The sequence below is a fragment of the Hemicordylus capensis genome, chromosome 6 (genome assembly GCF_027244095.1).
Source record: "Hemicordylus capensis ecotype Gifberg chromosome 6, rHemCap1.1.pri, whole genome shotgun sequence".
Taxonomy (NCBI): domain Eukaryota; kingdom Metazoa; phylum Chordata; class Lepidosauria; order Squamata; family Cordylidae; genus Hemicordylus; species Hemicordylus capensis.
Genome location: NC_069662.1, coordinates 79657163 through 79681220, shown reverse-complemented (window position 1 = coordinate 79681220; position 24058 = coordinate 79657163). Strand labels below are relative to the sequence as shown.

General features: G+C 41.1%; 1 protein-coding gene across 2 annotated transcripts in view; it reads left to right on the top strand.

Moving 5' to 3' along the window:
- ADCY1 (adenylate cyclase 1) overlaps positions 1–24058 on the top strand; it is a 285419-nt gene that overhangs the window by 106002 nt on the left and 155359 nt on the right. For both annotated transcript variants that reach the window (XR_008309536.1, XM_053259719.1), the window contains exon 2: positions 9432–9581. Coding sequence is in view for 1 of the 2 variants with exons in the window: in XM_053259719.1 (XP_053115694.1) it covers positions 9432–9581 (150 nt within the window). In the remaining variant the exon portion in view is untranslated. The remainder of the gene's footprint in view (positions 1–9431; positions 9582–24058) is intronic.

Sequence of the window (24058 nt, the reverse complement as noted above, 5' to 3'; positions counted from 1 at the left end):
GGCTTGCGTGCTTTGAGGAAGGTGATTGCTATGCCAGAGGTCCAACCATACTGGACAGGTCTCACCAGAGGAGCCAGATAAAGAGTGCCTCTCCCATAAACAATATGGTGAGACGTAACTTTAATAAATCTATACCGGATCGGTCGTTGCCCGGGTCAACAAGGACCGCGCCAGGTGCTGGAGTCCCTGGACATCTGGTGGCAAGTGGGCAACAGGACTCAGGATCTTCAGTTGAGCAACCAGGGCTGAAGACAGCAAAGTTACTGGAAGAAACGTCGCTTAACTGAAAAAAAAAAATACGAAAAATTTATTATTATTTCTTGTTTACACAGTCAGACAGTTGTTATTGACTGGTTTGTTTTATCAGACATCGAGTCCTTCCCAAGGACCTGGGATGGCTGAATTTTATTGTCAGTTGTTATAGATATTGTCGCAGAATATAGGCTGTTCCCAGTAAAGCTGCTTTTTGTAATTGGCTGATGGTGATTTCTGTGGCCCCTATGGTGTTGAGGTGCTCTTCAGGGTCTTTTGGAACTGCACCCAGGGCGCCAATTACCACTGGGATTATTTTGGTCTTTTTCTGCCACAGCCTTTCAGTTTCAATTTGTAGATCTTTGTATCTGGTGATTTTTTCTATTTCTTTTTCTTCTATTCTGCTATCCCCTGATATTGCTATGTCGATTATTTTGACTTGTTTTTCTTTCTTCTCAGCTACAATTATATCTGGTGTATTGTGTGGCAGATGTTTATCTGTTTGTAGTCGGAAGTCCCATAATATTTTTACATCTTCATTTTCTTCACCTTTTTCAATTTTATGGTCCCACCAATGTTTGGCTACAGGTAGCTTGTATTTTTTGCAGATGTTCCAGTGTATCATCCCTGCTACCTTGTCATGCCTTTGTTTGTAGTCAGTCTGTGCGATCTTTTTACAACAGCTGATTAGGTGGTCCACGGTTTCATCTGCTTCTTTACACAGGCGGCACTTGCTGTTTGTGGTGGATTTTTCGACTTTTGCTCTTATTGCATTTGTTCTTAGTGCCTGTTCTTGTGCAGCCAGTATTAAACACTCTGTTTCGTTCTTCAAGTTGCCATTCTTAAGCCATTGCCAGGTCTTGGTGATGTCTGATTTTCCACTTATATTGTGCAAATATTGACCATGCAGTGACTTATTTTTCCATTTTTCTGCTCGGTTCTTGACTTGTTCTTTCTTGTAGACCTGCTTTGTTTCATTGGTGTTGAATAGTTTCACATTATTGACCATTTTAAGTGCATCTTCTTCACTGCCCTTTATATATTCTTCAAGGCCTCTTTTCTCCTCCTCTGCTGTTTGATGGACTTGCAGCATTCCTCTTCCACCTGAGCTGCGAGGGAGATATAGCCTATGGACATCACTGCGGGGGTGCAGAGCATGATTGATGGTCATGATTTTCCTGGTCTTACGATCTAGCGTCTCTAGCTCTGCCTGGGTCCAGTCTATTATTCCTGCAGTGAATCTGATAACAGGTATAGCCGAGGTGTTTATGGCTTGTATGGTGTTCCCGCCATTGAGTTTGGACTTGAGGATTTTTCTAACTCTCCTGATGTATTCACTTCCCATTTTTCTTTTAACTTCAGTGTGTGCGATGTTATCAGCCTGGAGAATGCCCAAGTATTTGTAATGTTCTTTCTCTTCCAGGTTCTTGATCTTGCTTCCATTGGGCAGTTCTATTCCTTCTGTTTTTCTTATTTTTCCTCTGTTCATTATTAATGCAGCACACTTGTCTAGTCCAAACTCCATTGCTATATCGCTACTGAATATATGGACAGTGTTTAGCAGTGATTCGATTTCTGACTGGGACTTTCCATACAATTTCAGATCGTCCATGTACAGCAGATGGTTGATTTGACTTGATGTTTTAGATGTTTGGTATCCGAGGCCTGTTTTGTTTAGTATTTGTGAAAGTGGGGTCATGGTGATTACAAACAACAGAGGGGATAGTGAGTCCCCTTGGAAAATGCCTCTTCTAATGCTAACCTGTCCAAGTGTCTCACCATTGATTGTTAACTGTGTACTCCACATGCTCATTGCTTTTTTAATAAATATCTGAATGTTTTTGCTGACACCAGTTGTTTCTAAACATTTTAGTATCCATCTGTGAGGCAATGAATCGAAGGCTTTCTTGTAGTCAATCCATGCAACACTTAGATTTGTTTTTCTTCTCTTGCAATTTTCTAAAATCATTTTGTCAATCAGCAGCTGGTCTTTTGTGCCTCTGGTGTTCAGGCAATTTCCTTTCTGTTCAACTGGAAGCTGTTTGTTAGTTAATAAGTGTTGCATCACTTCATCTGCTATTATTCCAGTTAATAATTTGAACATGGTTGGCAGGCAGGTTATCGGTCTATAATTACTTGGAACAGCACCTTTTGCTGGGTCTTTCATTATGAGATGAGTTTTCCCAGTTGTTAGCCATTGTTCAATATCACCTGCTTGCAAAATGTGATTGAACTGTTTTGATAGTTGTTTATGAAGGCTTGTTAGGTGTTTAAGCCAAAAGCCATGCAGTTCATCGTCGCCTGGAGCAGTTCAATTTTTAATTTTCTTTGCTCTTTCACTGATTAATTTGGGTGTTATTATTAGATCTTGCATTTGTTGGTTACTTTTTTTACTTCTTTCATCCAGCCTGCTTTTTTATTATAATCTATTGGATTGTCCCATAATTTCCCCCAGAATCGCACTGTTTCTTCTTTATTTGTTGTTTCTACGTTTCTTGCAATTTCTCCTTCTATGCTTTGGTAGAAACATCTCTGAGTCGATTGGAATTGGAGATTCTGCCTGTGTTGTGTGATTCTGGCTTCATACCTGTTAATCTTCTTTGACACTGCTGTTATTTGCTGCTTTATTATTTCCAGGACTTCTCTAATTTTCCTTGAATCTAGGTGGTATTTTTGGATCAGATACTGTTTGGTGTTTTCATTCTTCAGCATCTTGTCTTTCATATCTTTCAATTTACTAGCATCTGATCTAAGCCTGGAGATTTTATTTTCTAATCTAACCTTCCATTTAGGTGATATACTACTTTCTTTTTTTACAGGTCTATTGATCTTATATCTGAGCTCTTGTGTTGTTATTGTTGCTGCACTGTACATTAGTTGGTTTGTTTCTTGCAAATTATTGGTTGTTATTTCTGCAAGTGCAGCATTGACATCTTTTAATACCTGAGCAAGTTGTTTTTTGGCAACCATTTTTAGAGCTGGAAGTCGGACGCTGGTGGTTGTTTGGTTCATGTGCTTAGTTATTTTTTGATTTAGTTCTTGTTGCTTTTCTGTTAAACAGCATTTGGGTTTTTGAGGTGAAGGCAAAGGGGAGGTTGCATGGTTTTGATTTTGAAACAGTTCAGCAACAGTGGCATCGTCTATTTCCAACTCCTCCTCCACCTGCGCCTGAGCAACTGCTTCAGTTGGTGGTAATTCTTCTTCCATGTCTTGAGCCTGTGTTGCTCTTTGCAGTTCTTCCAGCTCAACTCCTGTGAATACTTTATTTCTTATTATGAATCTTCTCTGGTCTGCTAGACTTTGTTCTGTTATTTCTGTTTCTGGATGCTTCTCTTTCCAAATTTGGTATATTCTTTTTAAATAACCTCTTCTAGTTGGACTAGACTTATAATAGCAGATCATTATTTCCTTGTTGGCATTTTTCGTATATTTTTTTCGGTTAAGCGACATTTCTTCCAGTAACTTTACTGTCTTCAGCCCTGGTTGCTCAACTGAAGATCCTGAGTCCTGTTGCCCACTTGCCACCAGATGTCCAGGGACTCCAGCACCTGGCGCGGTCCTTGTTGACCCGGGTGATGACCGATCCAGTATAGATTTATTAAAGTTACATCTCACCATAGTTAGTTAGTAGTTTATTTACGATCTTAGATCAAACATCAGTATACACAGAATATACACAGTAAAAAGAGAAAACAATAATGGAAACAAAGTCTAAAATGTCATCATATATATAAAATCAGGAATCTTTGACAGTAACCGATTGCTGTGCTCTAGCTTCTCTTAGTTTGGTCAATGTATAACAAAATTTAGCAACCGCCATGGATATTGTTGGGTCCCTGTCTTCTAATAAGCATATAAGAATTGTCTCCACTGAGTGGCTTTGGAGATCTTTCAGATACTGAGATAAAAATAAATCTCTTTCATCAGTATAAAGTGGGCAATGTAACAGTGAATGCGACAATGTTTCGGGAGCAGCTCCGCAAAGGCATAGTCTCTCCTCATAGGGTTTTCTCTCAAATTTCCCTACTAGCATCGCTGAGGGTAAAGCATTCAAGCGAGCTCTTGTAAACGCCCAGCGCAGCTTTGGTGAATAGATTGTATAGAAATAAGAGGCTGTGACCCAGTCTTTCTTGGTGCTTAGGAATTGTAGCGGTCTATTTACAGAGGCCCTTTCCTCCTGGAAATTTATGTCCCTAAGCCTTTGTTTAACTAGGGATCTTGCCGTTGACTCGCCCTGTTCTAACAATTGTGCTGGGCAGAAGCCCATCTTCCGGAGTCTTTCCTCAACCGTCATACACCAACGGGGTTGTGGGGTAGCGGCAAGGAGATGAGGTATAAGTCCTGCCGGGTAAAGATAAGTCTTAATCCAATACAGGATAATGAGCAGCCAGGCCCTGGTCTCCAATTTCCATAGCCCAGTTTCCAGCCGTATTAAGGAGTTTGGGACGCATTTTGGTACCCCCAATAGTGATCTCAGAAAGCCCAATTGTACTTTTTCTAAAGCTTGTAAGTCTTTTGGCGGTCTAATCTGAATCCCATATAGCAGCTGAGGTATCACTTTAGCCTGAAAGGCTTTATTAGCTGACGGAATATAGCCACTACCTTGTGCCCAGAAAAATTTCCTGATTGCCATGGAAGATCGAGTGGCATTCAATTTAGCGGCACTGATGTGCATAGAGGTACTGCCATTAAACTGAAACACCACCCCCAGGTATCTGTAAGACTTCACCTGCTCTATTCTGGCACCACCTATGGACCATCTAAAAACCCGTTGCTTCTTCTTCTCACCATATTGTTTATGGGAGAGGCACTCTTTGTCTGGCTCCTCTGGTGAGACCTGTCCAGTATGGTTGGACCTCTGGCATAGCTCTTACCTTCCTCAGAGCACGCAAGCCCCACAACCACACCAAGGTAGTGCCTCACTGGGGGTATTATTATTATTATTATTATTATTATTATTATTATTATTAATAATTCGATTTCTATACTGCCCTTCCAAAAATGGCTCAGGGCGGTTTACACAGAGAAATAATAAATAAATAAGATGGCTCCCTGTCCCCAAAGGGCTCACATTCTTAAAAAACCAAACAAAACAGGAAAAAAACACAAGATAGACACCACCCACAGTCACTGTGCTGGGGGTGGATAGGGCCAGTTACTCTTCCCCTGCTAAATAAAGAGAATCACCACAGTAAAAGGTGCCTCTTTGCCCAGTTAGCAGGGCCTGTATTTCTATTTATTTTAATTCTTTCTTTCTTTCTTTCTTTCTTTCTTTCTTTCTTTCTTTCTTTCTTTCTTTCTTTCTTTTGATTTATATACTGTCCTCCCCAAAATGGCTCAGGGTGGTTATAATAAACCAGAAAATAGCAAGAATGTGTATATTGTAATGCAATACTAAACATATAATAATAGTGCAGATATGGAAGAATGAATGACTATAACTCAGTACATTTCCCCAATATGTCTCCTAATGTGCTATCTTTGCTAGCGGTAGTGAGGGCATAGTTTTGAAAAGTAATTGTTGGCTGACATGGAAATTTCATCACTTGAGTACTCTATAATGGTACTTAAGTATAAGGAGCAGTGTTCCCTCTATTTTTTTCCAGCAGTGAGTGGAATGAGGTTGGTTCTGGGCAGAAGTATCAACTCAATGTGCACATATATGTATTATTATGTGCCATTATAGATACTGTGCATATATGTGTGCGCACACACACACACACACACACACACACACACACACACATATTGAAGCAAAGAAGTGTTATTTACAAGTATATTTATAAAATTATAATATAAAATATAAAATATTTATTCTATTTATTAAATTGGATTTCGAGCTATATGTTAGCTTTTAGTGTGAAGCCAAGCTCTTAAAATTCCATAAAGACAAAATTTATTTTCTGAACCTTTCTGAAAGTAGCGTCTTGATGTAGTGCTAGGTCAAAACAAATCTTGGCAAAAACATGCCGTACTGGATTAGGCTTCTGCTTGCTCTACTCTATTATCTTCTCTGCCACTTATCAAAATTTGATAATTCTTGGGAAATAGTGCTAGATTCCCTCAGTAGACAAGATCTGAAATAACTGAATCACACACAGAACAAAAGCCTTCAATTAATTAACTAGAAAATGTAGTTATAGCCGTTTTCATTACTTAAACATGAGTCTTCTATAACAGAATATATCTTTTTCTTTTTCAGTAAATTTCTGAATATCATAATTTAACTATTATTGTTTTTAGCAGATTTTTAACATTCAGTGATCTCAATAATGGTTATAATATTCAGAATTTTTCTGAAAAAGGAAAAAATTCTAAGAAGAAAAAATACAACTGAAGGTGCATGTTTAAGTGATAACATTAAGTGATATTCAATAAGATATTCAGAATTTTTTCTGAAAAAATATTTAAGTTTATGTCAGAAACATAGATTTAAAATTTTTATATTTTTTTTAACAAAGAAAACTATAGAAAAAGAATTTGTACCAAAAGAGGAGTTAATTTTTTAATCAGATCACCAGGCAACCAGTGGGATCAGATATTTGGAAAGCCTTAGTTACCTGGGGGCGGGGAGTTAAAAACTGCAGTCTGTTATCTATATTGTTGCCCTCTACTCAGTGTTATTACTCATGAGTAGGCAGCTTTTGCTGTAGCTGATATCCCACCCCATGGCAGTAACTTCTTCAGAACTGAGAGATTATTCTGGTGGATTAATATAGGACACTGAAGTTAAATGAAGCATATGCAATAACAAACGTTTCCCCCCATCATGGGTTCTAAATGAACTTTAAAGTTCTAAAGAAACTTTAGGGATAATAACTGCGATTTATTTGTAGATGTCTGAGGTGGGTGTAGAGCAAATTATAAATGGGAGACATACGGATCTGGGGAGAGGAATCATAATGTATTTTGAATTGTTACCTACATAGAGAGGGACATTTCTTGTCCTTGTAATTTTTGACTTTTAATGCAGCAGTCTGTCCAGGCTGCCTTGGCCAAGCTGTTGCGATAGGAAAAAATCCTGAGTCACACAAACTCATACAGCAGCATTCTCTGCTCCTCCATTCCCTTGCATGCTGCTTGCCGGGCACCTGCGATACAACTCAAGCCTGACACATGCTCGCTTACTCGCAGTGCCTATTATGGCAGGGCAGGGAGCAACTTGGACTGCTCCACCTCCCCCACTCGGCCAGCCTCCACCACGGCTGCAGCAGCCCCTGGCCACGCTGTGCAGCAGGGACATCTGGGGGCAGCCACCAGATGTCCGAGAGGGAACACAACAGTGGGTGCGGCAGTCATAACCAATTGTGCCCCTGTCCCCGGTTATGAAAAGGCAGCATGATCAGCAACACAGTGAGAAAGCGCAGCTGCTGAAAACAGCTCCATGGGGGTCTGGAGGTCTGTGCATGCACGCACATTAGAAGGAACAGTGGTAAGGCGGTGGCAGATGTAGTTAATAAGTATTGTCTAACGCTTACCAAAGAGGTGAATTATTAGGCTTAATAAAGTTGTATTAGGATCAAGAGACAATTATGTATTCCAAAATATTTGCAGCTGAATGTGTCTTGAATTGCAACAAAGAGATAATCCTGGTGTTGAGAATATCATCCCTGTTAGACAGAGAGGGAAAAACGATGTGAGATTTGTAGTTTTGAAAGACAAATACTGGCAGCACGTGGTTCAGCTTGAATTCGGTTCGAATTTTAGCCGAACTGTGATTTATGGTTCATGCACACCCCTAATAGCCAAAATTTGAGAGTGTGATTTTTTTTCTATTCTAAGATAACTTCTCATTTCTTAGTAGGATTGCTCACTTCTCATACTGCAAAGACCCCACTTAGCACTTGGGATTGTGACATTATTTTATATCGTTTTTGAGAACTATGATCAAGAAGCTACTTTCTTTTTTTTTTTTGGCATGGAATCATGGAGAAGAATCTGGACAAGAAACAGAGTTTCCTGGGCCTTTGTTGTGCTGAAGCAGCTCTCATTACTCAGAGCTATTGTTTTAAGCTGCTTGGTAATTGGAGCATGAATCTTTGCACTGTTTACATTCCATGTAGATTTTCAAGGTTCTTTCTTCAGCCATAAGAACTAGAAACTCACGCTCCCACTCTAAACCTTCCAGGCCATGATGCCTTTAAAATGTCAAGAATATACCGTCATATAACCTGTTTTGGGCTGTTGTTGATGTTTAAAGGGTGAAACTGATGTAGGATGCAGCCACCTACCTCGTGGTTGTGGAGGCTGAGCAGGAGTTAGTTTTGCCAGGTTGTATTCCAGAGTACCAACCTTTACCTTCAGCAGTAGTAGCAGTGTAGCAGAAGAGCTTGCCACACTGCCTCTTTCTTCCCATTCCTTTCTGGGTCTCATCATTTATTATTCTCGCTTGCTGAGTGAAACCTATGGAATTTTAGTCTTGTCCCACAGCAGGCAGGGGAGGAAGTTGAGCAATGGGACCCAGGAAGGAATGTGTTAAGAGGCATAACCTTTCCTGTTACATCACTACTGTTAGATACAATTGCTGATATTGTAACTAAATTACTATTAGAAGTCCTTTTGAAATCTGGTAGTCCTTTAGAATAACTCCTGAGTTGTACCTTTGAGAAAATTTGGATGTTAGCCAGTGACTCATGAATGAGTTGATGCTCCAAACTGTCTCAATTTTCCAGTTGCTAGATGACCATGATGATGGTACAATTATTAAATTGTTTGTTAAAGAACCTAGAATTATAATTCAGTTTGGTAAAGAATTCAGAATGTGAATTTAATTCACCAAACTCATCCTCTGACTGTGAGATGTCTGGTTGAAGCCCCAAAGTCAACAGGCTACTTCTGTAGTTCTAAGGAGAGAGGCCAGCAGCAAAACACATCCATGTGAGGCCCTAGATTCAGTCTCCAGCATCTCCATGGAAAAGGATTCCAGGTAGTAGGCTTGGAAAAGATCCTCAGACCCTGGAAAGCCACTGCCTTTTGGAATAGACAGAACTGAGCTAGCTGGACTGGTGGTTGGACCCATTTAACAACATAGTTTCATATGATGACCCACAATAAGTGTTCTGCATTAAATAATGTTGTGAATGTTACTGGGGTTTTGACTGAATGGCTATTTCATAGTAATGTGTACAAGTGTGTATGCTATAATGTATCTCTTTTGTCCCCTTCTTCTCCCCTTACAGCTTGTGGCCAATGCTATCCTTTTTGTCAGTGTAAATTTGTATGGGGTCTTTGTGAGGATTTTGACAGAGAGGGCACAGAGGAAAGCTTTCCTTCAGGCCAGGAACTGCATAGAGGACAGGCTGAAACTGGAGGATGAAAATGAAAAACAGGTCAGTTGAAACATGCTCTTGTTTTTTTATCTTGTCTTTCTGTAGCATCATAGTGGCACACGTCCTGCAGGACAAGAGACTGGTCCATAAAGAAAAGCATCTAATTGGAAAGTATGTTTTCATTTGCAGAGCACACAGTCACCTTGCTCTTTACTTGTTATCAACAATGGTAACACAGCAGGCATGTCTGTTTCCACATTTAGTATAAGCTCCATGCAAAACAAAAAAGCATAGAGAATTGCAGGACACTTTTGTTGCCCAGAAGTTAGGCAGCAGTTTACCCAAAATGCAAATTGGATTTTAATTTGTAAATTGGATTTCAGAGTCATGCTTCTCCTCCTCTTATCCCTAGAAGTATTAGTACAGCAAAACAAAATACCTTAAGGTACAAACTACACTCTTGTACGGAAACTAATTTGAAACCGGTAAGCAATCTCCTCTAGTAAAACACTAATAGCCTTGAAGAAAGTTAATTTGCAGCAAAATCATTCACGTAGAGCCTTGGAGAAGATAAGAACAGATCTGGCATTTTGTGTGGGGTGTGGGGGGCTGGGGAGTTGAACATTCAATTCTATATGAGTTATTTTGTGATGGCCATGGACTCTTATAATTTGGAAAGATAATTTGATCTGAAAAAATGCATTTAACTGTGGGTTTGTGGGTGGGGGGGTTGCTTTGACTATAAGACTCTTTCGCCTAATGGTCCACATTCTGTAGTCTGAAAACTCAACAATCTAAAATTTAGAAAGAGGATATGGGTTGACAAACAGGTACAACAATATAGAAGGGAGAATAATTAGAGTTAAAATATTCTCTGTTTCTTCACATAGTTGTACAGCTTCTCACCCCTGATAAAAGCTCTTTTGGAATAATACTACTTGATCATGTAGCATCTTTCTGAGAAGGAATTCTGGGGTGCAAAATAGCAGCTACCAAGAGGAGCATTGCTACAGATGCAAATCAAGCACTAAATATATGATATAAAGTAATATAATATGTTCATGGACACATAGAGAAAAGGTTCACATACATTTTTGTGACTGGGAATTCCTGAAAGGCTGAAGATAGTGAATTAAAAAAAAAATAAACAAATAGAGAGTGGATCAACATAGGACAGAGTTAAGTGGAAGAGTTAGGTGCAGTCTGACGAGGGATTAATAAATTAATGTCAGTTTAACAGGCCGGTCAGCTTAACGTCTGTTTCCAGCACATTAATGGAAAACATTCTTAAGGATAATATTGTTAAACATATTGAAGAACAGGCCCTGCTGAAGGAGAACCTGTATGGCTTCTGCAAAGGTAAATCTTGCCTCACCAACCTTTTGGAGTTCTTTGAGAGTGTCAACAGGCATGTGGATAAAGGTGATCCAGCTGACATACATGAACTTTCAAAAGGTTTTTTAGGGTAGTGAGATCCAAAACAGATTGTGAGGAGCTCCAAAAGGATCTCTCCAATGTGGGGGAATGGGTAACAAAATGGCAACTGTGGTTCAATGTAAGTAAGTATAAAGTGATGCACATTTGGCCAAAAAAAGCACCCAACTTTCCATATACCCTTTTGGAATCTGAGCTATCAGTGATTGTCCAGGAGAGCGATCTTGGGGTCATGGTGGACAGCTCATTGAAAGTGCCAACTCAGTGTGTGGCAACTGTGGGGAAAAACAAATTCCATGCTCAGAATCATTAGGAAAGGGATTGGAAATAAAACTGCAAATATCATAATGCCCGTACACAAATCTGTAGTGTGGTCACATTTGGTGTAGTGTGTACCGTTCTGGTCACCGTATCTCAAATAGGACATTGTAGAACTGGAAAAGGTGCAGGAGAGGGCAACGAAGGTGATCAGGGGCCTAGAACAGCTTCCTTATGAGGCAAGGCTATGACACCTAGGGCTTTTTAGCTTAGCAAAAAAAAATTAAGGGGAGATATTATAGAGGTGTATAAAAGTATGCATGGTGTGGAAAGAGTTGATAGAAAGAAAATTTCCCCCCTCTCTCATAATACTAGAACCAAGGGTCATACCATGAAAGTCCCAGGAAATTTAGGACTGATAAAAGGAATCACTTCTTCACACAAAACATAATTAACCTATAGAATTCTTTGTCACTGGATCTGGTGACAGCCACCATCCTGGATGGCTTTAAGAAGGGCTTAGACAAATTCATGAAGGACAGGTCTATCAGTGACTACTAGTCTGGTAGCTATAGGCTACTTCCAGCCTCAGAAGCAGGATGCCTCTGAATACCAGTTGCAGGGGAGCAACAGCAGGAGAGAGTGCATGCCTTCAACTCTTGCCTGTGGGCTTCCCAGAGGCATCTAGTGGGTCACTGTGTGAAATAGGATGCTGGACTAGAAGGGCCTTGGGCCTGATCCAGCAGGACTGTTCTTAAGTTCTTAACTGGATATGGATGAAGTGGTATAACTATGTGAAAGAATAAAGAAACAGGAGGATAGGAAGCATCACTTTTTACTTCAAATTAATATAGAAATAATTGTTTATTTAATGCTGCTAGAAGGATAAGAAAGGAGTAGGTGTCAGATTTGCGCCCTAGAATTTACAGTTTAGTAAAATTAAAATCCTGCCTCCCCAGTGCATTTTAAAAAGCATTTAAAAATGCTTCTGCCACCACTACTTCTGCTTCTACTACTAGTACTAATTAACACTTATATAGTGCCAACAAAGTTCTAGGTTGTGTACAGAGCATAAAATCAATTCAGTCCCTGCCAGGGGTTTGCGGTATACATGATAAGGTCAAGAGAAAGATGGGGGAGAGCAGGGGATGGAGCAGTGGAGAAACAGGCATACAATATGATAAATATTTATATAACGCTTTTCAGCAGAATTTCCCAAATTGGTTTACATACATACATAAAATGGCCCCCTGTCCCCAAAGGGCTCACAATCTAAAAACTAAGAACAAAAAAACAAATAAGATAGACACCAGCAACAGACACTAGAGGAACCTAGTCCTGGGAATGGATAGGGCCAATTGCTCTCCCCCTGCTAAATAAAGAGAATCACCACTTTTAAAAGGTACCTCTTTGCTCAGTCAGCAGTGGTAAAGGTGCAGTTATGATAAAGCCAGGTTGGTTCAGAAAAAGCTTTGCTGAAGAAATTAAAGTTAGAAGGAAATTAATGAAATGAAAAAAGGAGTCTGTTCAAGGAATTAGGGCGTGCCATAGGATAAACTAAAAATACAGGAGTGGGAGAAGTAGATAAAGTAGGTTAATTGCAGAACAAAGGTCCTAGAGATGCAAGAACCAATAAGAGAGAAGACAGGAAAGCAGAGTATAAGTTGCCAGGATAATCATGACACTTTACCATGACTCTGTGGTAACGTACTACCCCTGCTAACCCCTGCTAACTGGGCAAAGAGGCATCTTTTTACATGGTGATTCTCTCTATTTAGCAGGGGGAGAGTAACTGGCCTGTTCCTCTGTTAATCCACCCCTGGCACAGTACCTCCAATGACTGTTGCTGGTGTCTATCTTATGTTTCTTGTTATATTGTGAGCCCTTTGGGGACAGGGATCCATCTTATTTATTTATCATTTCTTTGAAATTTTTTGTTGAAAAGCTGTATTTGTTGTTGCTGTTGTTGTTACTAAAGAAAGCAGCTCCCTGCTGCTCTCCAGTGTCACTGCTGTAGATGGCAATACTGCAACTATGAGCTTAGCAGGAGTCAGGGCAAAAGGGGTCCTCTTGGCTCAACGATGCTACTAGCTCTGGCCAGGCTCCTCAGCCTGAGCAATGTGTTGCTAGAATGAGTTACTCTCTGGCTGCCCCTGGCTGCCCATTAAAAAACAATTTGCCTCCAAACTATCAGCACAAAGACTGGGCACATGTTACAGTTGGGGGGGGGGAGGTGGGAGAAGAAGCATCTTTTTACATGGTGATTCTCTCTATTTAGCAGGGACTAAATAGAGCCAAGCACTTGAAATGTGCAAAGTTACTTTGTGCAAAGAAAAGCAAAGAAAATGGTGGCTTTGTGTTCTCCAGCACCCTCCTTGCTAAACTTCAAAACTACTTGTCAATAAACAGACCACTCTGAGAACAGAATAAAAGGATGGTGGGGTGGGAATTGTTTTATTACAAAATAATGGTCTTTGCCTAAGTTCTAGGCACTACCAGCTCCAGCTCCGGCTTGAGTGGGGATGCCTCCTGAGGTGACACTTGCCATGCCCCTGATGCTAGTGATGTCCCTGGTACCAGCCCTGCTTCCCTCACATGTGGATTTTTCTGCTTAACTTCCTGGGCACCCAGACATTTAAACTGGAGATCAGCAGGGAGCCAATCTGTGGTTTAACATCCCAGCTGCCCACAAGGTTAGGTAGCTAGGAGATGCTCACATGAGGGAGGTGACAGAGAGAGGAGACCTGAGGGGAAGAGGAATTCCTGCCCTTACTTCCAGGCACAAAGGAGGTAGAGGCTGCTGCAGACCACACTGTGAAAGCACATACAAATCTGAGAAGGGGGTAATGTGATTATAACAGGAAAGAAAGACAAGTTAGGCCACAGTATTCGGAATTGTTTGACATGGGGATATTGCAATTCTAGCCCCCCGGAGATGCATTTACGTTATCATTTATTTTACCCATAGTATGAGGGATACCAAAATACTAACAGTGAATGAGGGAGAGGTATTTGGTCATGTGTGTTGTGGGGAAATCCTCTGGAACCTTTCCCTCCTGTTTAATTCAGCCCCTTGCAATCATCCTTGCAACCCCTTGCGATCCTCAGGCCCTTGCGATCCTCCCCATCTCTGGCAATTTTCAAAAAACACCTGAAAATTCTTCTTTTCACCCAAGCTTTCTCAGCTTCCTAAATTGTGGGGGTTTTAATTTCTGGTTTATTTTAAAATTCAAAACCCAATTTCGGGGTTTTTAATCACTGTAATTGTTTAATTGTTGTTTTAAAATGTTTTTAAATTGTTAATTGTTATGTTGTTTTTTAATTGGTTTTAGCTTTTTACTGTTTTAGTGGTGTGTTTTGGTTGTGAACCGCCCTGAGCCATTTTGGAAGGGCGTTATACAAATAAAATGAATGAATGAATGAATAAATCCTTCCATCAAATTGACAGAGAATGTCAATTCTCTGTCAATTCTAACCGAACTAAAGTCAAGGTTCCCACAATAGAGCTCGTTGCCTGATGGAGAAATTCCCTTTTTACAGGCCAACACAACAAGGATGCATGCTCAAATTAGCTTTTATTCATGATCATGAATGCAGAGTACAAGCCAGAAGTCTGACAAGCACTGCGCACTCATGGTATGCAGTTGCCAGTTTATATAGGTTAAAAATAAACAAGCAAATCACTAAATCTATAGATATATGTCATTTGTGGTTAAACATATGTTTTCCTGTTGTGCCAATTAGAGCCTTATACATGAGTTCCTGTCTGGCCTTTCTGCTGACCCTACTCCTTATTAGCATCTCCTGGTGCCAGCTGTTCTTTTTTCCTGCTGAGTGGGGGATTTGTCTCATGACCCTGGTCACATACATAGTCTCCTGTCAGGGTCTGGTATTTTTACCTCTTGGCCGATGGGCCTCACATCCTTGACTTGAACAATTTTGTTCTGGCCTACTGGCCTTACATTCTGTTTAGGAGCCTGAACCAAACTTTTATACACTTATTTGTGGGCCTGGATTAAACATTTCCTTATCATGTGTGCTTACGTGTAATATATGTAGATATCTTTCCATAACATCAACTATGTGATGATAAAGGGGGCTGCCTTTTGCCATTGAGATTTTACTGAATTGTTTTCCTTGGTGTCCAATCAGTCAGGTGTTCAGTAGGGACGTGCAAAATGTTTCGGGCACAGAATGATCTGTGCCCGAAACAGCAAATTTCGGGTAATTCGGGGCTGAACCGAATCACCCACAAAAAAATCCGAGAAATTTTGGGCACGAGCCGAATCACCCGAATTTCGGGCCCAAAAATTCGGGTGATTCGGACCTCGATTTTTTTTGCCTTCTTCCCCCCCCCTCCGTTTTGAGCTATGACGTCTATTTGAATTTTCCGCCTTTTTGCAACCCATTGACTTCAATGCAAAAAGGTTGGATGTGACGTCTGCTCGAATTTCAGGTGCAAGGGGCAAAATAGTGGGGTGGGGTGGTAGCTCCTAATGGGTGGAGGTTACCACCCCAATTGCAGAGGGATTGGGCAAAGGGGTGATTTTTGGTGAATTTCTGAATTTTTAGTGTCTTTGGGGCAGATAGGGGCATAACATGGGATCTGTGCCAAAAGGGTGGGGTGGTGTGGTATGCCTAATGGGTGGAGGCTACCACCCCAATTGCAGAGTGATTGGGCAGAGGGCTGATTTTTGGTGAATTTCTGATGTTTACGCATCTTTAAGGTTTCCCCCCATATTAAGTATAATGGAGGGTGTATCGCTTCACGTTGGGGGGAAAGGGGTGTCCTAGAGCGGGTTGGGGTTGGTGGTAGTGCTGGGTTGGCGCAAGGAAGCTACCTGAATTTTTTTCAAAGGATTTGGGCAGAGGGCTGATTTTTGGTTAATTGTTGAAGTTTTCGCGTCTTTAAGGTTTTTCCTCATAATAAGTTATAATGGAGCTTTCATCAGCCCCATAAGTGCACTTGGGGGGTGCTGGGGTGGCCCAGAGCGAGTGGTGGTGTAGTGCACATAGGGTGCCAACCACCCCATGGGTTTCTAACCCATGGGGTACAAGGTTCTGTTGTTTCAGAGGTTTTCTGAGTGTGGATTCTATGATAGCAAATGAGATTTTCAATGAGACACTATGATAGCAAATTAGAGTGGATTCATGGTGTCTCATTGAAAATCTCATTTGCTATCATAGAATGCACACTCAGAAAACCTCTGAAACAACAGAACCCTGTACCCCATGGGTTAGAAACCCATGGGGGTGGTTGGCACCCTATGTGCACTACACCACCACTCTCTCTGGGCCACCCCAGCACCCCCCAAATACACTTATGGGGCTGCTGAAAGCCCCATAACTTTCCTCATAACTTATGAGGAAAAACCTTAAAGACGCGTGAACTTCAACAATTCGCCAAAAATCAGCCCTCTGCCCAAATCCTTTGAAAAAATTCAGGTAGCTTCCTTGCCCCTACCCGGCACTACCACCAACCCCACCTGGCACTAGGACACCCCTTTCTCCCCGACATGAAGCAATACACCCTTCATAGGGGAAAACCTTAAAGATGCGTAAACTTCAGAAATTCACCAAAAATCAGCCCTTTGCCCAATCCCTCTGCAATTGGGGTGGTAACCTCCACCCATTAGGCACTACCACACAACCCCACTATTTTGACCCAGATCCCACGTTATGCCCCTATCTGCCCCAAAGACACTAAAACTTCAAAAATTCACCAAAAATAAGCCCTTTGACCAATCCCCCTGAAATTTGGGTGGTAGCCTCCACCCATTGGGCAATACCACCCCACTCCACTATTTTGCCCCTGGGACCCGTTTTTTTACCTGAATCGATTCGGATTTGGATTTAATCCGAATCCGAACCGAATCAGGGGTGATTCGGGTAGCCCATATTCGGGCACAGAACAGAACAGGGGTGATTCGGTTTGGGTCCTGAACCGAATCACCAAAAACCTGAATTGCACACCCCTAGTGTTCAGTCTCAATAACTACTGTATGTGCAGGAAGGTTTTGTCCATCATTATAGGATTACTAATTTCTTAATGCTGTGAACCCTTGTATATTTTTAGCCCTTGGCAAGTGTTGATCTAATGAATACATGTAGTTTACTAAACAAACATAAATTTATCTCAACACTTGAGCTGCATAGGCCAATATTTACACGTTGTCTGGAAAATAGATGTCTTGGGTCCATACACGCAATTTCTATGTGAGCAAGTGGCGCTCTGTTTTTAGATTTCCCTAGCAACTGCTTCTGACATGGTTGGCTTATGCCCGCCGTGTAATTGTCAGACCACCCCACCCAAAATATTAAGAGTAATTCAGTGGTTTGGCTGTTTGAATGAATTATCCATGCTGGGTGCTAATGTAAGGGGAGAAAAGAAGGGGAGTGATTGGGTGCACATAAGGTATATGTGGATCTGTATTGGCTGCAATCCCATAGAGAGCTTGGACTTAAATAGGCATAATTGTGTGCAGGACTACAGACCTAGTCTCTAAACTAAATCCACTTTGCCTGTTGACACAACCATCTAATTTACATCATAATCCCTGGGAAAGAGTGCAATGGTAGCCTCAGTGAGTGTGTGGTCCTGTTTTTTGCATCTGCCACCATGAGCAGGACTCAACTTTCAGAAGACAGAAGGAAGTGACATCTGTTTGGACATCTATCCCCATCTCAAAGATTGTCCTTGGGGAGAGATTTGGAGTGGGTCTTAGTTGCTCATTCCCATTTTGGTTCTGCCCCTCTTTTACTGTTATACTATGGAGAGAAGAGAATGTACCTATGGAGAGAAGTGAATGTGTGATTTGAAAGCTGAATGTTATGTATGACTGACACACCACAGTCTGGGGATCACCACAGGTAGTTTTTAAAAGTTATTTTCCAAAGTCACCATATGCTTGGTAGCTATGAATGAGCCACCATATGTACTGTTGAGCTCTCTGAAATATATTGTTGAAATGGGAAAACAATACCATTTAGAATAATATTTAATTCTAAAATAATGTTTTAGAGGAGAAAGAGAAAATTATATTATATTAGAAACTTGCAGCTAAATAATTAGTGGTTAGTTCAAACCTTATCTCCCATTTTCACTGATATTTTCATTCAGGACAAAATGGGGAGGGAGATTTGCCACTTCTGTGAAAGGCCCATGAAAGTGTGTTGACATTCAAGAAGGGGTGTGTGTGTGTGTGTGTGTGTGTGTGTGTGTGTGTGAGAGAGAGAGAGAGAGAGAGAGAGAGAGAGAGAGAGAGAGAGAGAGAGAGAGAGACACCTAAGGCCACAGTAGAGTCATAGACATATATTCTTCTTCTTCCTCTGCGGGTAGCGGCAGGCTCAGAAGTGTGAGAAGTGCTATTTGCTTCCTGGCTGGTGCTATTTTTCTTCCCATAATGCATCAGGGAATGATACTTCTGTTCCTGTGAGACAACAGGTGCTAGTTTAAGGTGGGGGATACATCACTACAACTAGAGATGTGAAGGCCCAGATAAAAACTGGAATTTTTTGGGGGACTAGTTTTTTCTGTTCCCCCACCCTGAGAGACTTTTCTTGTTCCCCCCCCCAAAGGGAACATGGAGGGGGGATTGGCTTATGCAATATTTTCTTTGGAATTATGAACAAAAAGGTTTTTTAAGGTGTTCAAATATATTCATATAAGAAAAGGTGTTCTGGCCTTTACACTCCCAAGGATTTTGCTTGCTTCATATTCCTCCATCTTCTGCAGCATGTGAAAGAAACTGGTCTATGAGAAAATGAGACTGATTAGACAAAGTTTCTTGTGACAATTTTTTTTTAAATAATTCTCCCCCTCTTTTCTGAAAGTGAGTAATTTATGTATTTGCTTGACTCTGAAAGAGACTAAGTGCAGAATGCATAATAACTAACTTTGTTTTACTGTAATGTTGATAATGGCTGAGATACTACATAGTACCCCACTGATCCAAGAGTTGGGCACACACACTTGTTCTGTGCTTCCCCAAACCATGTCCTCACTTCTACTGAGGGCTTTTTGGAGGAAGAACAGGGCATAAATGTAGTAAACAAATGCCAAGCTTGCGAGGCTTCCATGATTCCTAAGAATTGCATCATCGCTGCAGCAACAAGCTTCACATTGGGAATAATGGGAGGCTTGTCACAACAGTGATGATACAATCATTAGTAGTGACGGCCCCTCTGCAAGCTTGGTAGAGGTGAGGACATGGTTTGGGGATGCACAAACTTGCCCCACACTTCAATTGGTGGGGTGCTGCACTGTATGTAAGCCAGTTTTTCTCAGGTTTCAGCATTAAATTTTTGCCTGCCGCTCTTAAATAGTTTTTGACAGTTTTTGAGAAGCAGGCAAAATGTTGATGTTGAAAATAGAATAAACTGGCTTACAGAGATGCTGGATTCCTTCAAGTTCAGCAGATTGCACTTCATTTGTAACAAAAATTAAATAACATTTAAAAGTAAATTGATGCATTTGGATTAATTGTCTGAATACTTCTAAATGTAATATTACAAACATGATCAATGTTTTGAGCAAAGCAGGTTATACATAATAAATCCTCCATAGAAACAATGTGACTTCAGACTTGTAATGGGCAATTGAAGAAAAGCATTATATATGTTTCAATTTCCCCCAATATTTTCATTTATAAAAAAGTGGGGGGGGGGGAGGACCTGGGTTTTCCCCCCATGACTTCAAAATTTCCAGAAATGTTACATCTCTAACTACAACCCTACTGCTGCCTTAGGTAAGCGCCTCCCCATTCCCTTTCAAACTATGACACGCTTGTGTGTGCCCATCCACATAAGTGACACGAGTTTCTAACTCTTTCAAGAACCAAACCCTCCCCCGCTCTGACATTTATTATTTAAATATTTAATTATTTAACATATGTATATACCGCTCAAAACCCAAGTCTCTGGGGAGTTTAAAAACAATACAGCAATACAATAAAATTCCAGAGAATTGCTAGGACTGAAAATTGATGCCAGTTCCAGTTCAAATCTTGATGGGTGGCTTCACACATCATGGGAAACTAGTGGCCTGGCCATGCCACATGCTGAAATTGGGCATCTCATGCAAACCTGCCAATCTTGGCATATTCTACAATACTTGTGGTTCCAAACCCAACATCTGTACCCTGTATTTTAAGTGCAGGACAGATGGGCTCAGACCCACAAGCAGGGCAGAAAATGTCAAGATTGGTGGGTTTGCAAGACATACCCAATCTCAGCATGTCCTTCTTGACACCGGAAATCGGGTTCATGCATGCGTGAGGAACCAGCAGCTCACCATGATGTTTGAAAGCCCATTCATAGTGAATCTGCACTATGTGTAATTCAGCTCTGCACTCCAGTGCTTCTTGGCCCTTGTTTTACCCAGAAGGTTTACAATGCTGCAGTGATAGTAGAAGGTATAGCTGACAGAATTCCCTAAATTCTAGACTTAGCAACTATTTCCTTTAGCCACTCTGTCTCTTGATCACCCTCTCTAGCACTTCTGTTTTTCTCCCTCACCTTCCATGATATAACAGTGTCTCCTGAGTCCTGACCTTAAGCACTAGGAATTTCTTCAGAGTTCCATCTCTAACCAGCCCTTGCTTGTTTCCATTCCCTGATTCCTTTGCCCTTTTCCTGAAATGCCATTCTCCACCAACTCTTCATTCAGGTTCCTCATTTTAGGTCCATTTGGACATCTGGACTCTGTTCATTAGCTTCCCTGTGTCCTGGAATCTTCCACTCCTTAGCCTGACTCTTAGTGAGGTTTAATTGCAGCCAAACTGATTCCTTTCCTTTCCCTCACAGAAGTTGAACTGCAAATTGTTTAATTCCTTGTGCAACTGTAATCCATGTCATAACAACACGGCAGCCAATCATTGTTAGAGGCTTCACTGGCACAAGCACAATTCAACATAGGTGATTAATTGATTATTTTTGAGTGATGTGAAGTGTCACTGTGTACTTATTCAGCAGGGGCAATTCTATGCATAGGGAGCAGCAAAAGAGATTAGCAAAGTCACATTAGAGCATAAGGGAAATGGTTCAATTGGAGGAGCATAGGACATGTTCATGGGTCTAATGGAAGACAAGGGCAGAAGTATGGTTGAAGCATGGTTGTATAAAGCATGGCTATGAAGAGCTTTAAAGAGAAGCTAATGGAATTACCTTGCCATGTATTCTGTAATTTCATCTTTTTCTGAACTACAAATATTAAATTCCAAAATTATAACATAGAATAAGACAGTATAATGGCGATGAAATATGCTTCTCCAAAATCCACAAGCTTTCCCAAAGACCTTCTATAATGCATAAAACATAAAACAGATGTCCAGAGCCAGCAAACATTTCGATATATCACATCAGCTTCAGTGCTATGCACTAGTGGTTGAAGCATGTTCTTAAATACAGTAGCTAAGCATCATGAAGCAGCAAACTAGCCCCAAAGAGCCAATCCTATTACAATACCCATACCAACCACTTCTATTGCAGATCTCATAATAAGGAGAAAGTGAAAATACCGACCCTTGGTAAATAGCCAATGAATTTCATAGCTTCTCTCATTTTTTCTTTAACATTTATAGTGGGACATTACTATACTTCTAGTAATAGACATTACTTTTATCTTCCGTTTTCTCACATCTGCCTCCACAGCCAAAACAGATATCTTTGTATTCACTGCTTTACCCCAATGTTTTTCTTTAACATGTGCTGCCCACTGCTTTGTCTGATCTTTATGCTTAGTGTCTGCCAGATGCCCCTTATATCTGGCCAACATAAAGAAATATAGATGCTTCTTGTATGGAAAATGGAAGATAAAGGAAACAATGTATATAGAACAGCTTTGTCCCACTATAAATGTTAAAGAGGAAATGAGGGAAGCTATGAAATTCATTGGCTATTGAGCAAGGGTGTGTATTTTTACTTTCTCTCTCCTTATTATGAGATCTGTAAAAGGATTGGTTAGTATGGGTACTGTAATAATATTGTTCTATCTATCTATCTATCTATCTATCTATCTATCTAGCTAGCTTGCTAGCTATAAAAGGATAGTGGGTGGGGGTCTGCAAAGAGAGGAGATGAGGGGGAGGAAAGAGCCCCTTCAGGAGAAGGAGGCTGCCACTGCACAAATTAATGAGGAAAGAAGATGAACAAGATCTGATAACTTAGTAAGTGTTGTGAACCAAGCCTGATTTTGTGCTCAGGAGCTAGCAGACGAAATTAGGCTGGCTTCACCAGTGTCACAAAGTGACCAGTTCTTTTATACAATGACCATGTAGGATCTGGGCGTGCAACATAGAAAGGAGATAAAACAATCCTAAATGATTTGATGGGCTTTATTGAGTATAAAAGAATAACAACATCAATCTGACTGAGCAGAAAACAGAACAATCTATCAGTATGACTAACAATATTTCAACTCTAGCCAGCAACAACATTCACCCAGTGTTCCTAACTAACATATGGGTGTGTATTAAATCTTCCTAGAGCCTAACAGAGTTCAGATATAGACAGAAAAAGGTGGGGGGGGGTAAGGAAGGTTGAGGACTGGCATGGGTTGGGGAGATCAGGAATTAGTAGAGGGAAGAGGGGAAAGGAGAAGAAGGGGAAAGGATGGAGGGATCCAAGGCTTGTGGAGCAGCATATTACCAGGGTCAGAGGCTTGAAAGCGGTGGGGCTTTCAGTTGAAGGAGAGAGGCTGTAGAGAGAGACAGCAGCTTGGGGGCGATGGTCAAGCAGGCAGTTTGCTCAGAGCGAGGCAGAGAGTGAGAGCACCATGGCTGGGGAAGTCTTGACTTCTCACTGCACAGCAGAAGTCACATACAGTTCCTATCCATGGACAGAGTTTCTGCTTGTTGCCCCGTGGCTTAGCAGCAAGCTCTGGGATGGCTCTTGAGCAAGTATGCTTGTTAGGCAAGATTGCCCGCTCTCTGTTTGGCTTGCTCCCTTTTTGTAGTTGCTTCTCCCTTTGATCTCCATAGAGTCCATTCAAAGTGTCTTCATCATTCCTGGGTCCCCAAAAATGTGACAATTTGCTGTTACCTTCTGGATATTATTGTTTAATTATTCAGGATATTAGTTCAGTCCAGGGAGATCTGAATCCCATCTTCTGTTTGTTGCTATTTAGGGGAGGGGACATTCTACTTTGCCCAAAGTAAATCTGCATGGGCATCTTCTCTTGTCCCCAGATTTCTGGTGCTTGGTCCCAGAAGGTGTTAAAAGGTGTTAGTAAAATAAGAATTAAAATCTATAGGTGTTTTCTTTGTGTGCATTTACCTAGAGTGGAATCTCTATAGACAGCAGTTGAGTATCCCCTTTGGGCATAGCAGAGCAATCAATGACAAGGATTAACATAGACCTTGCAGGAGGAAGTGAGAGCTCAGCTTCTAACTTCTTCCAGACATTATCTGATAGTGGGTTAGATTTTAGCATTTGGATCACTCAGGCCTGGCCTTTGTGTTTCTTTGAGTACCCATTTCACAATACAATGCTGGATTGCCTCTTCCTTCACAGAGCAGTTAGCAGAGGCAGTCATGAAACCTGGGTGTCAGTTCACCTTGAGTTCAGGCATTAATTCATTCCTTAATAAAATGGAATCAGACACAGGCCTGAATTTCACATAATTCTGGGTTGGTAGCTCTGGATTGAATGTTGGGGTCAGGGGGTCCCCAACAGAAGGGAGAGAGAGAGCAGGGAGGGGAAGAAAGACAGAGGAGAAGAGTGAGTGGAGGAGAGAGAAAAAGAAGGGAGTGGAAGAGAGAAGGAAGGGCGAGGGACAGGCCTGGGCCGGTCAGCAGCCTGAGGGGAACAAATCACAATGGCAGCAGCTGTGGCAGTGAGAAAGGGTC